Genomic DNA, 13,559 nt, shown 5'->3' with positions numbered 1-13,559 from the left:
ATGTACCTAGAAGTTTAAAGATAATAGTCAGCGAGATAGCTTGAAGAACATCTCCAGATGTATTAAAAAAAAAACACCCTCAAGTTAAAGCGCTGGCAGCACACTGTCAGAAATCAGTATAACCGTGTCATGATTTTGTAAAGGGTATCTGTCGAGCGTTGGAATGTCATGAAGGATGTCGATGCTATTTTATGTGTTGAGACGACAAAGACGAGCTAAGCTATCAAACGGAGGACTCTATGTCAGAGAATGTTTACAACAAACATATATACAGCGATTATATAAATGTCAATTTAATAAGCAGTGATGTATGGAGGGAACCTATATGTACCAATGGGAGTTTTTGTTTGAAGTGATAAAGCTTGTGCATATGGGGATGTATATTAATTAAGCTTCACACTGATTTTATGGTATAAGGTAACCATAAAAGAAAAGTAATATTTGTCAAAAGTTAAGGGCATCACTTCAGATTACTAATAGTTAAAAGCAAAAAGATTGTAAATAAATGTTATGATTTTTCAGTGTGAAAAGTCACACATAAGTTGAATATAAATATAAAGAATCTGTATTCAATAAAAGTGTGAAAAGAAAAGAATATGTGAGGCAGGTCATGTAAGAGAAGTATGAATTGAAATAAAAATATGTTTGAATAAGAAGAGAGAGAAGTATGTGTGCGGAGAGGTTGAAGAATAAAGGAAGTTAATAAAGTATACTAAAAGATGAGAGAATAAAGAGCACCGCAATAAGGAAATAATTGTATATTTATTCAGACTTGTCAAATCTGATATATTATTAATTATATTATAAGTGTGTGAAAAGCAGTAATAAAAGAATTAGAATGTGTTCAAGTATAATGAGTAATATATGTGGCTGATTAAAACAATATATAGATAGATTTATCAATCTGTTATATATATATATTGATATTAAAAGTAAATAACTTGGAAGAAATCTGAAAGGCATAACAATAAGAGGATTTGTGAAAGAAAAATATAAAAGAGTGAATTAATTGTCCATCATCAGTTGAGTAAGAAACATTGTCAAGGTGGAAAAGCAGTTTGTCTGCAGTGGGTTGGTGCTCACGAAGACAAGCAGTGGAGAGTTGGTGCTTCTAGTAGGTTGGTGCTTGCGAAGTGTGGGAGTTGAAGATTCCAGTGAGTCTGTGCTCATAAACATAGGGGTTGGAGCCTCTAGTAGGTTGTAATCTACAAAACATTGTAAAAGAACAGTTTAAATAGGAAAGCATTTATTTTCTGTGGTTTTCTCTTGAATTGGGTTTTCATGTCAATCTTGTATTATTGTGTTCATGTACATAATTGTTGATTTCAGCATTAAAAGTTATTAAAGCAATTGTTCGGATAAAAAGTTATAATTGGCAAAGTTGTTATCATACTGATTCAGCCCCCCTCTCAGTATAATCGTGTGCTCTTCAATAGGGTGCTCTTATAGTTGTTCTCCCATAACTGTAAGTACAATACGGTTCTCTGAGCAGTTCTTCCTTAATTGTAGCCTCTTTCTCACTCTTTTATGACAAACTTTTGCAAATTTTAATCCATGTTTCAATTTAATTTTAACATAAGACAAAGATGAATTATAAATTCATACAAATAAGTTAATTGTTGTTTCTGCATGACTGATAATAGGCTAATATAAACACCCTACACTTGGTCTGATTTCTGTATTTTGTCCCTGGTATTGGGGGTTCGATCTGCTGAAGAATTTATGTTCTTGTTGTGATTGAACATTTGTTTATTCTTCCATTTGATTTCTTCTTAAGTTCACTGATTAAAACATTTAAACAAAACATATAAAGAATCCTACATTATGGTATGCATTCTATCTATCTATCCATAGTTTGCAAACTCAGACTCGGAGAGTACTCGGGAAGCCCAAAATTTTCAACTCGGAAAGAACTCGGCATATTCTTAACAAAAACTCAGGGAAAGCTCGGCAACTCAGAAAGTACTAAAATTTAAAATCTCTTAAAGAAACATATTTTCTTTGTAGAATACAATTATAAAATGTATTAAATTAGTAATTGACATTTCAATACAGAAAATGTATAGTTTTATAGCACTAAAATGATGTGAAAAATGTATCTAATCCAATGTTTTCCCTGCATCAACATGTTCACCTATGTTTTTTAAACATCTATAAATACACGAGATTAAAACTTGAGAGTACTCGCCCAGCAAAAAAACTTGAGAGTACTCGGCAACTCTGAGAGTACTCGGAGAGTTTGCGCACTATGTATCTATCTTTGCACTCATACAGGGATATTATATTACTAGACTGTATATATAATTTAGTATTGAGCAGTTGCGTGTATATATATCACCAGAAACTTATACCAATAATCACAGATAATACAATTGAACTGTTTTATGCCTTGATCTATTACCTATATCCCCTTTTTCTCCTTTTGCCCCATTCTTTCTGTACTGGACAGCCTTTTTATATCCTTAAGGAGGGATATGGAGGATTCATCTTATTTCCTTTGGGACACAAGCAACCCAATGCTTCAATGCTCACATTTATTCAGCAGTTATTGTTATTAGGGTGGTCACTGCTTTTGTTAATGATACTTGGTTTGTTCCTTTGTGAAAGATTGGGTCTCCTTATGGTGTCCCATCACTCTACTTTATCACAATGAATTTAAAATTCCTTGTAAACTTAACTAAACATATGGTATCCTTCCTATGTCAGAACCACTGCATAATTATACTCTTAAGTGCTGTTAATCACATTGCTATTGTTATATTTCAGTCACTGTCAGTCTCATCACTGTTTGAAATATTCAGATCGCTTTTATTTAAGGGTTGCTAACATTTTTTTGGAATCAATTCAAATTTGTCTATGTTATAATTTACGTTCTGTGTTCTTAATTATAAATGCTGTGATTGGTATGGTGGGGGCATGCTAGTAATTGTTGATTGAGGAAAATTGTTAAGTCTGTTTTACTGTAAAACAATTTCCTGATTGCTAATAAAATATGTGTTGATGTTTGGTCGACTGTAATGCTGGGGCATGAGAAAGCAAAAGCCGAGCATGTATGCATTAGTATGTGATTTCATCCAACAAATAATCACTTATACGCTAGCTGTCCCTAGCGTGCCATGTTTAAGTGAGATGAAAATACAATCGTGTCATCATTTTAACATAGTAATTTTTTAAAGATAGTTTGACTAATTCAGGGTATTTTAATTTAGCAGCATACAAATCTTTTGGAAACTGTAATTTGTTTCTCATGTAAAAATACTGGATAACCAACGAAACTAAGAGGGTAACCAATTGGTATTGTTCTATAGTAATTTTTCTTCTTTCTTTAATGACAAAAAAGACAACATATTCTTTTTGCATTTTATATTTGTTATTCACTACATTCGTGCAATTTCAAGGAAATGTGCTCATTTTGGATCAACTTTCATTGTTCTGGAGGTGCAGATTTTCTAATACTCTTCTTTACGGAGGCTGTGTTCTATGGCGGGGTTGCTGTTTTCCTTCTTGTTACAGATTATGTTCAGAAGCCTTGTTTCCAATTATCAGCAGACAAGGGAATAATTGATAACAAGCTGTATGGATATAGAGTTGTTTCAATAGTAACATTAGTTCTCAGTGTGCTCCTGCCACTTGTATCTCTTGGTTTGGTGTGGCCATGGACAGGACCAGCTGCGTCTGCTGCTATTGCACCTTATTTAGTAGGTCTTATTGTTCAGTTTGCATTTGAGCAGTATGTCCAACGTAGAAAATCATGCGTTTGGACTCTTGCTCCCATTATTTTTCAGGTATATGGTTTTCATTTGACCCAATACATTACAAATTTAAAATTTATATGGTGTATTGCAAATACAAAATCTGCAAAGATAGGACATCTGAATATAAGGATCTCAGCTTTTGTTGTTGAGAAGGGCTTTTAGACATCAAGAATCTAAGATTTCACATTTTGGGTACTTATTGAATTACAGATTATTACATTGATATAAGGGTTTATGGCACTTCTTCCCAGTCTAGAATCTTTCCTTCAAACAATGGAACAAAATTTATGTAGTCAATCAGCATGTACTAATTTTCTTTGTTGGCTTCTAGAAGAGCTATTTTTTTTCTTAAATAAATTTTCTTGCAATTAAAATATCCTTAATTTTTTTTTTCTTTTCTTCTCATAGCAATTACTTTTTCCTAAGTTACAAATTCGGATGTGAATCTGGAAGCAAATGTGGGATTTTTTTTTTTTTTTTTTGGTATAGATGCGTTTGGAAATGTCTATATATATATATAAATATACATATAGACATATTTTTTTATCTTAGTTATCGGATTTGTGCCCTAGAGGGCTGGATTCGTCCGGATTCTTCCAGATTTTTTTTTTAAATCTTTTTTTTTTTTTTTTCCGATTATTTTCTTATAATCATAGTGGATTTGATCCATAGATTTGTTAGTTTTATTTGGATCTCTGATAAATAAAACAATAAACACAGTGACAAAGTAACTCTTACTTGAATAACTGAGAGCAGCCTGTTCTTTATATATTGCAGATCTCTGTGACTGTGGGAGCAAAGTTAACTTCCTTTTATGTATGCTGATAATCAGGGATGCTTCTTATAAACCTGCAATTTATATATAATGGAGAAATGTAATAACATAGAGCACAGACTGCTGATACAAAATGCCTTGAATTGATAATGTGTTTTCAACAATCTGCACGGTTCTATATATACAAGTGTAGAGACATGACTCCTGAAGAGTCATGGCTCTATGTGGCCTTTGGCCAGGTAGTGTCATGCCTCTTCGGGGGGGGGTTTGGGTTGGGCATGATTTGTTACGTGCATTAAATAACACAACTTGTCCGCCGGCAGATGATTTACCAAGGAGCCCGATCACATAACAATGTGATATTATATACTTGGCTGCCAATAAGTAAATTGCCGATGATCAAAGTTGCACGGATACAGATACGGAAACGGTATTGGGTATGGATATGGCCACTTATTTAGACACCCAATATGGATACGGCTGGACACAACATTAATAAATAATACATATACATATATTTAACATAGTTTTCTAAGTTAATGTAGGAGATTTTCATTACTTCAAAAGTAATATTGACACATAAATGCTACATAAATATTTATAAGTTAATTTAACGCTTTACAATTTGTAAACACAGTAGAGTTGCATTAGAAGATAACCCAAAAACGGGTTGCTGAAATAGAAAAAATATTTCATTTGTCTTTCTCATCTAGTGGAGGCTTTTTTTAATGCTATTTAAAAAAAATAAATTGCTTTAATATTTTTTTTTTAAACATTAAAGGGAAGATTTACATCAAATCTTAAAAAAAAAACAAATCCCATAGTATTTTCTATGGTTGGAAAGTCAAGTTTATTAGGCAGACATGGGTACAATATTTGATGTGTATCTGAGCAGTATTGGATACGGGGATACGCGCGCCCAAGGAGGGATAGCGGAGTTTCTGGCAACTTTGCCGATGATTATTAAAATGCATATGGATATTAACCAAAGCACATATATATGTATGTGTGTGTGCGTGTGTGTTGGATTTAACAAACAGCAGTGATAGCTTTATCTGTTAAACACAAACACAGATTAGTATATGAGATAACATGAATTACTTTTATTGATGCTAAAACATTAACACTCCCTCTTTAGTGAGGGAGAAGTAAATACCATTAGAATTTCAATATAGAAATCTAATCTCTTTATCTGATCTTCATACTACAAAATTATGAACACTTATCATAATGCATATTTAAAATCTCTAATTGTCTAAAACAGTATCTAGAGAAGCCATAATAAGAATGTTACTATGATCTCTAATTACTTGAGGCAATGTCTAGAGATGTCCATAGGTTTTCATGATATCTACTTGCACTTAAGAAATGTCTAGAGATGTCTATGAAAAATTTGTTACTCATGATCTCTACTTGCACTTAAGCAATGTTTAGAGATGTCCATGATAATTTGTTACTCATGATCTCTACTTGCACTTAAGCAATGTCTAGAGATGTCCATGATAATAAGTCTATTATTTACAATATCGTCACCTTGTAAATAATTACCTTTTGAATGAATATGTCCATGAAAGATCGTCACCTTTCATTACATATATGATGCAACTAAACAACACAATAGAATCATAAACTCATATGAATTAAAATTTAATTTAATATTGAATATTACAAATTAATCATACCAAGTTTTTCTCTGAAGTATTTCAACTTCACTTTAGCAAGAGGCTTGGTAAAGATATTAGTTGTTTGCTCGTTAGTACAAATATACTCCAATTGAATGATTACTCGATTTACCATATCTCGAATGTAGTGAAAAGGAATTTCAATATGTTTGGAGCGATTGTGGAATATTGGATTGGTTGAAAGCTTGATGCAACTTTGATTATCATAGTGAATCACAGTAGGCTTCAAAGGTCTTTTAAACAAATCTACCAACAACTTTCGTAACCACACCGCTTCTCTAGCACCCAAAGAAGATGCGATGTATTTTGCTTCGGTGGAACTTAAAGCAATTGAAGTTTGTTTTCTGCTGGACCAAGAAATCATGCCAGATCTTAGATTGAAGCAATATCCATAAGTACTTTTACGTTCAATAGGACTTCCTGCCCAGTCAGAATCTGAATATCCATGAAGTTCGATGTTGACTTTCTCATATTTGATTCCCATTCTAGTAGTACCTTTTAAGTATCTCAAAATGTATTTTGCAGCATGTAGATGTATCTTCTTTGGTGCACACATAAACTGACTCAAGGTGTGAGAAGCATAGCATATGTCAAGACAAGTATTAACCAAGTACATTAGGGACCCAATAATCTGCCTGTAGTAAGTAGAATTTGTAGGTTTAGATTTGATCACATCATCTTTCAACTTATGTAAATTTACTTCCATAGGAGTAGCCGCAGGTTTACATTCCATCATCCCAAATTTAGTTAGGATATCCACAATATATTTTCCTTGATTTAGAATAATATAGTTATCCTACTGCCAGACTTTTAAACCAAGAAAGTAGTGAAGTAGACCTAAGTCTTTCATTTCAAATTCTGTTGTGAGCGCTTGTTTGCATTTCTTGATGAGATGTTTATCACCTGTTATCAATAAATCATCAACATATAGCACAAGAATAATCATATCATCACCGCCAGTTTTGAAATATAAGTTAGGATCAGTTTCATTTTTGGAATATCCTAACTTCAATAGATAGTTGTCTATCCTTTCATACCAAGCTTTGGGAGCATGTTTGAGATCATAAAGTGCTTTCTTCAATTTATAGATATGAGTTTTGCTGTCATGAGTATTGAATCCTTCTGGTTGCTTGATATAGACTTCTTCTTCAATCTTGCCATTAAGAAACACTGTTTTGACATCCATTTGATGTACTTTCCATCCATTGGATGCTACAGTAGCCAAAATGGTTCTGACTGAAGTATATCTGGCAATTGGAGCCAATGTTTTGTCATAATCAATGCCTTCTTTCTGAGAGAAACCCCATGCTACAAATCTGGCTTTGTATTTTTCAATGCTGCCATTAGATGCATGTTTAATTTTGAACAACTATTTGGAAGAAATGACTGATTTGTTCCTTAGTCTTGGTACAACATCCCATACATCATTTTTTAATATAGAGTTATATTCTTCTATCATTGCTTCTTTCCAAGACTGATTTGAAAGTGCTTCTTCAACATAAGAGGGTTTTGATTTTATAAGTTCAGTTAACAATGCAACATAACATGATTGATTTCTAGTCCTTTTGCTTTCTTGAATTACGTCATCTAGTTTAACCTGATTTTCTTCTATCATTTTTCTAGCCCAAAGAGGTCTCTTTTTATTATTATTAATGTTTTCAAAATCTCTAGACATAGATGAAGGTTCAGAATCATTCTCCCTCTTAATTTCTGTAGGTTGATCTTCTTTACAAATAGACTCTATAATAGATTCATCACTGTTTCTGGAAATTTAAAAGCCGTGTCTTCTTCAAATTTCACATCTCTGGTAATTTCAATTGTTCTTTGACCTGGAATAAAGATCCTGTATCCTTTTGTGGTTTCACTATATCCAATAAATATTCCCTTCTTTCCAGAAGTTTCTAATTTTGTTCTTTTCTCTTTTGGTATGTGGATATAAACTGGACATCTGAATATTCTTAGGTGACTTAGGTTAGGTTTAATGCTTGTGAATATTTTCTCTGGAGTGGTGTTCTCTAATATTGAGTGTGGGCATCGATTTTGAATGTAGACTGCTGTTTAGATGCTTTAGCCCAAAATGAATAATGAAGATTTTGATTGTGCAACATTGCTTTGGCTGATTCGACTATAGACCTATTTTTCCGTTCAACAATTCCATTCTGTTGAGGATTATAAGGTACAAAAAACTTCCTCTTAATCCCAACAGTAATGCAGAAGTTCTTAAAAATATCAGATATGTATTCAGCCCCATTATTTGACCTTAGGGTTTTAATCTTTTGTCCTGATTGATTTTCAACTAAGGCTTTGAATTCTTTGAATTTGGATAAGACTTAAGCTGATTCCTTTTGTTTCAGAAAATAGATCCAAGTTCTTCTAGAGTAATCATCAATAAAAATTATATAGGAGAGGCACCCATTAAGTGAGGGTACTGACATAGGGCCACAAAGATTTGTGTGAATTAGTTCAAGAATGGATTTGGATTTATGATCACTTTTAGGGAAGGATTGCTTAGTATTCTTACCTAAAGCACATCCTTTACAAATACTTAAATGATCAGAATTTAGATTAGGTAAACCTTTTACAATTTTCCCTATAGAGGATAATGCTCGATAGTGAGGTGACCTAGCCTTCTATGCCAAATTTCAGTGGAATTTGAAGTTTCATGACTAAGAGTTAGGTTTAGATTTTGATTATTACAAAGTTTATAAAGACTTCCTTCTCTAAATCCAATGGAAATGGCTTTCTTAATATTAGAGTTCTTGGGCCAAGATAGAACTCTATCTTCTTGAAATGTAACTCTGAAGCCTTGATCAGCAAGACCAAAAATAGAGGCTAGGTTTCTTTTGATTCTTGGTACATATAAAACATTTTTGAGTTGTAGTGTAATTCCTGAATTTAGTTGTATTGAACAAGAACCAATTCGTTTAATAGGATAAGTAGAGTTATCTCCAATGGTAACTTCTTTTGAGGCTTGTTTAGAGAAGGTTTCAAATGTCTTTAAAGCCGATGATGTGCCGAGATGCTCCACTGTCTATGATCCAAATGTTGTGGTTAGAATTTATTTCACTTGAAAGGGCTAAGTAAAAAGCATAATCTTCTCTTTCTTCTTTCTCTTCACTTTCTCCTTTAATTTCTGCTAAGGCCGCTTGTATTTTCTTCTTTTCAAGGCAAAACATATAAGAGTGACCAATTTTATCACATTTAAAGCATCTAACTTTGGACCAATCACGTTGCTTGTTTGATTTGTGATTTTTTGTTAGATTCCTTTTTGTTATACTCGACTTTCTTTTTCTTGTTTGATTTCACATGAAGTGCTTGAATTTCTCCCTCTAGATTGGTACTTAGTCCTCTTGAAATTAACCTAGATTCTTCTTGTGTGCATTCAGTTTTTAATAGATCGAATTTAAGAAGTTCGGGTCGAGAGCTTAAACCTTGAATGAATGTTTCCCATGAAAGAGGAAGATCTCTTAGGGCGATCATGTTGAGTTCTTTGTTATCAACTCGATTTTTCATAGTTGCGAGTTGATTTTTTAGATCAGAAATTCTAGAAAATATGAAGATATAGATTTTCCATTTTTCATTTTTATATATAGTAGATCTTGTTTTAGAGTTAATAATCTACTAGTATTGTTGATTTTGAATGTATCTTGAATAATGGGGAACATTTCAAATGCAGTGTGAAGATTAGATATGGAAGGAAGAATATGATCTTTTACAGAATCTATAATGATTTTCATTGCTTTATTGTTATGTCTCTTCCAAGTTACTTTTTCTGATTCATTTTCAGGCATGGGTAGATTCGATTCAATATATTGCTCTAATTCCATTTCTTTTAATATTATTAATACTCTAATTTTCCATGAAGAGAAATTAGATGCACCCTCAAGCCTATCTTCTAGTCTCACATGATTCACCATTTTAACAATACGATTTTAGCGTCTTTTCAAAAACTGAGAATTTTTATGTGTGTGTGGGTGTATAATGGTTTTTCTTATCAGAATGGCTCTGACAACATGTTAGTTTTATTTGGATCTTTGATAGATAAAACAATTAACATAGTAACAAAGTAACTCTTACTTGAATAATTGAGAGCAGCTTGTTCTTTATATATTGTAGATCTCTGTGACTATGGGAGCAAAGTCAACTTCCTTTTATGTATGCTGATAATTAGGGACTGCTTCTTATAAACCTGCAATTTATAGATATAATGGAGAAATGTAATAACATAGAGCGTAGACTGCTGATACAAAATGCCTTGAATTGATAATGTGTTTTCAACGATTTGCACGGTTCTATATATACAAGTGTAGAGACATGACTCCTAAAGAGTCATGGCTCTTGCCTCTTCGGGGGGGGCACATGATTTGTTACGTGCATTAAATAACACAACTTGTTTGCCAACAGATGATTTACTAAGGAGCCAATCACATAACAATGGGATATTATATACTTGGCTGTCGATAAGTAAACTGCCAATGATTATTAAAATGCATATGGATATTATCCAAAGCACATATATCTGTATATGTGTGTGTGTTGGATTTAACAATCAGCAGCGATAGCTTTATATATTAAACACACACACAAATTAGTATATCAGATAACATGAATTACTTCTACTGATGCTAAAACATTAACAAGATTCATACTATGAAATGGTTTAGCATCATAGACTCATACTTTGAAATGATTTAGTTTTAGAATTATGTATATTTCTCTCATTTTTTAGTATATGTAATGCATATTACACACACACACACACACACACATGAATCCTCCGTGAAACCACAAATCCGATTCATGTGCCCGAATTGGATTCGTTTCATGAATCAATAACTAAGATTTTTATAAATATATATAATATTAATATATATGTTGGTGCTTCTTTGATGCCTACTACCATTTCCTTCCAATACGGTGATCTTATGAGGTTGAAAGGAAGGCCTCTATTAGGGCCATTTTAGGGTTTGGCACAAAGAGAAAATAAAATGTGCAAATAAGTACATGCCTTAAATGGCTTTTAAGTGAATGTATTTTTTTTGGGCGTCAACCTATGGATGCTCGCAGCAGCGCCTGGGTGCCACTCACAGGCACCCTGATGTGTCTTTATGTCTGAAATAGGCATCTACCCGTACCTTGGTGCTTGTGTGTGCCATGTGGGTGACACCTATAGGGCACCTGTTTGCCTCCAAGCATCTGTGCTTATCCACTTCTAGATCCAGTGTTTTCAGACAAGCATCGGTATTTGAGACTATTTTTGTTCTAAAAAATGTCTTTCATGACATTAGGGCCCAATAAGATCGCACAAAAGAATTTAATAGATTAAATTAAATGGTTAGCTAGAATAGACACAATTTTCAATTCTAATACAGTTGTAGTTCCATAAGTTAGCATTTCTAGACTTCGATGCCCATTATAGCTGAAAGCTTAATGAAAAAGATCAATATGACTTTTGTTCATTCTTCTAGGTGAAGGTTTGATTTCCATCACTAAATATGGATTCACATCTATGCATCCAAAGAAAGGCTTTGCCTAGCAAATTTTAATGACACTCGCTGCCATTTTGCCATACCATCTCTTAAACTTCTCAAGTAACACCCTTCTAGTACTGGATCTTATGAGGATGGTAAAATGTTCAGATCAATTCCAATATATAGTCTCAATCCCAAGTTTTGTAGCTTAGTTACAAGCATAGATACCGGATTCATGAATTAGACCTTGGATCCGGATTTGGGTCTGATCCAGATTTGGATTCGCACGTGGATCCGTGAGGATTTGGGTAGGGTTCGTGATCCTGCCTGTGGGTCTGTCAGGATCCGTGGCCCAAGGATCCTGATGGATCCACAGGCAAAATCAAGGATCCTGCCCGGATCCTCAAGGATCCAAGCACGAATCCTGAGGATCCAGCACGAATCCGTGGCAATACAAGGTCGGGAACAGAACCCGAAGGAAACCAACTTGAGGGTTAAAGGTGGAACAATGCTGATTATATCATTGTATTTCCTTGAATCTTTCTGTTGTGTAGTTCTAGTTACAAGATGGATCTCAGTAATCGTGTTGTGAACCTAGCTGCAATTAGCTGTTGGTGCAAAACCTGGGTTGAAAGTTGAAACCCTATGTCTGAAAATTGAGAAAACTGTACAGGAAAACTTCCTCTATTAATTTTATATCTGAAAATTTCAAAAGATGAACACAAAATCTATGTTGTAGGATTTGGCAGGTTCCAAGGATGAACTTGCTTTTAAGAATTTTCATATGGGTCATATCTCAGGTATGTTTGACTCAATCTCTTTTGCCTCCTGTGACTATGGATAGGATTTGGGAGAGGTCTCCTATCCACCCAAAGGATGGTACCCATAGGCCAATGAAGTTGTTTGATTACATACATAACATGAGATGAGTGTTGCAAACTGTTTAGAGTAAGGTGTACCACTAGATGGATGACACAGCTCCCCAACTCTACCCTAATATTTTTAAGGTGTAGCCATTATCTTGGGGTCTCACCCTAGATATTAGCAAGGCAAACAAAAATATATTCAAAATAAAAAATTTCAGCACCCAAAGAAAAATCTTCTGTGTTGAAAGTGATGTTAAGTTCCATGGATTTTCTATCCATAAATGTTTGCAATTTCACATTCTCATTACTGTTTCCTAGGATATAGGCAAAATGTAATTAGAAAAGAAAAAAATGACATTTTTCAACTTCTTCAAATGTGTACCCATCACCTTTGCCTGTGTAAAATTGACAATAAATAAAAAGGATGATAATATTCGTAAAATAAAGCTTTGATCTTGATTTCTAAATACAAAGAATGAATGCATGTAATAATTATTGATAAATTACAAAAACATAAAATTATGAATGTGGTGTTCTGATTTTCTTTATAATCATGAAAATAGATCAATTATGAAGTATACTAGAATCATAGATTCATACTATGAAATAATTTCTCTTAGTTTTTAGTGTGTGTGTACACACACACACACACACAGACACACACAGACACACACACACACACGAATCCTCGACGAATCATTATTGGAAAAAAAAAATCTCGAATCCACAGATCCAATTCGTGTGCCCGAATCGGATTCGTTTCACGAATCGAGAACTAGGCTGTAACACTTTGACTCACTTAGGAGTTGGTAGGCTGATTTTTGATCCAGACTCCGACTTGGTGCCAAAGTTTGAGCATAGACTTGGCAAAAACCCAAGAAATAGAAAAAACCATGAAATATGGAGAATTTTAAGGATTTCAGACTTGTTTTGTGCACCCTTTACTAAACACGCTTTAAAAATACACGAAAGTTATCAATACTTTGATCAAATACACAAGTATACATTAA

General features: G+C 33.5%; 1 protein-coding gene across 1 annotated transcript in view; it reads left to right on the top strand.

Annotated features, from left to right (window-relative positions):
- Positions 1 to 13,559, top strand: part of LOC149552248 (uncharacterized) — a 180,679-nt gene that overhangs the window by 136,999 nt on the left and 30,121 nt on the right. The window contains exon 4 of the mRNA XM_089787771.1: positions 3,445 to 3,785. Within this exon, the coding sequence (XP_089643897.1) occupies positions 3,445 to 3,785 (341 nt within the window). The remainder of the gene's footprint in view (positions 1 to 3,444; positions 3,786 to 13,559) is intronic.

The sequence above is a fragment of the Cupressus sempervirens genome, chromosome 6 (assembly GCF_028749045.1).
Source record: "Cupressus sempervirens isolate cs-2001-9-10 chromosome 6, ASM2874904v1, whole genome shotgun sequence".
Taxonomy (NCBI): domain Eukaryota; kingdom Viridiplantae; phylum Streptophyta; class Pinopsida; order Cupressales; family Cupressaceae; genus Cupressus; species Cupressus sempervirens.
Note: the sequence above shows the minus strand (reverse complement) of the source record. Positions and strands in the feature narration are given on the sequence as shown.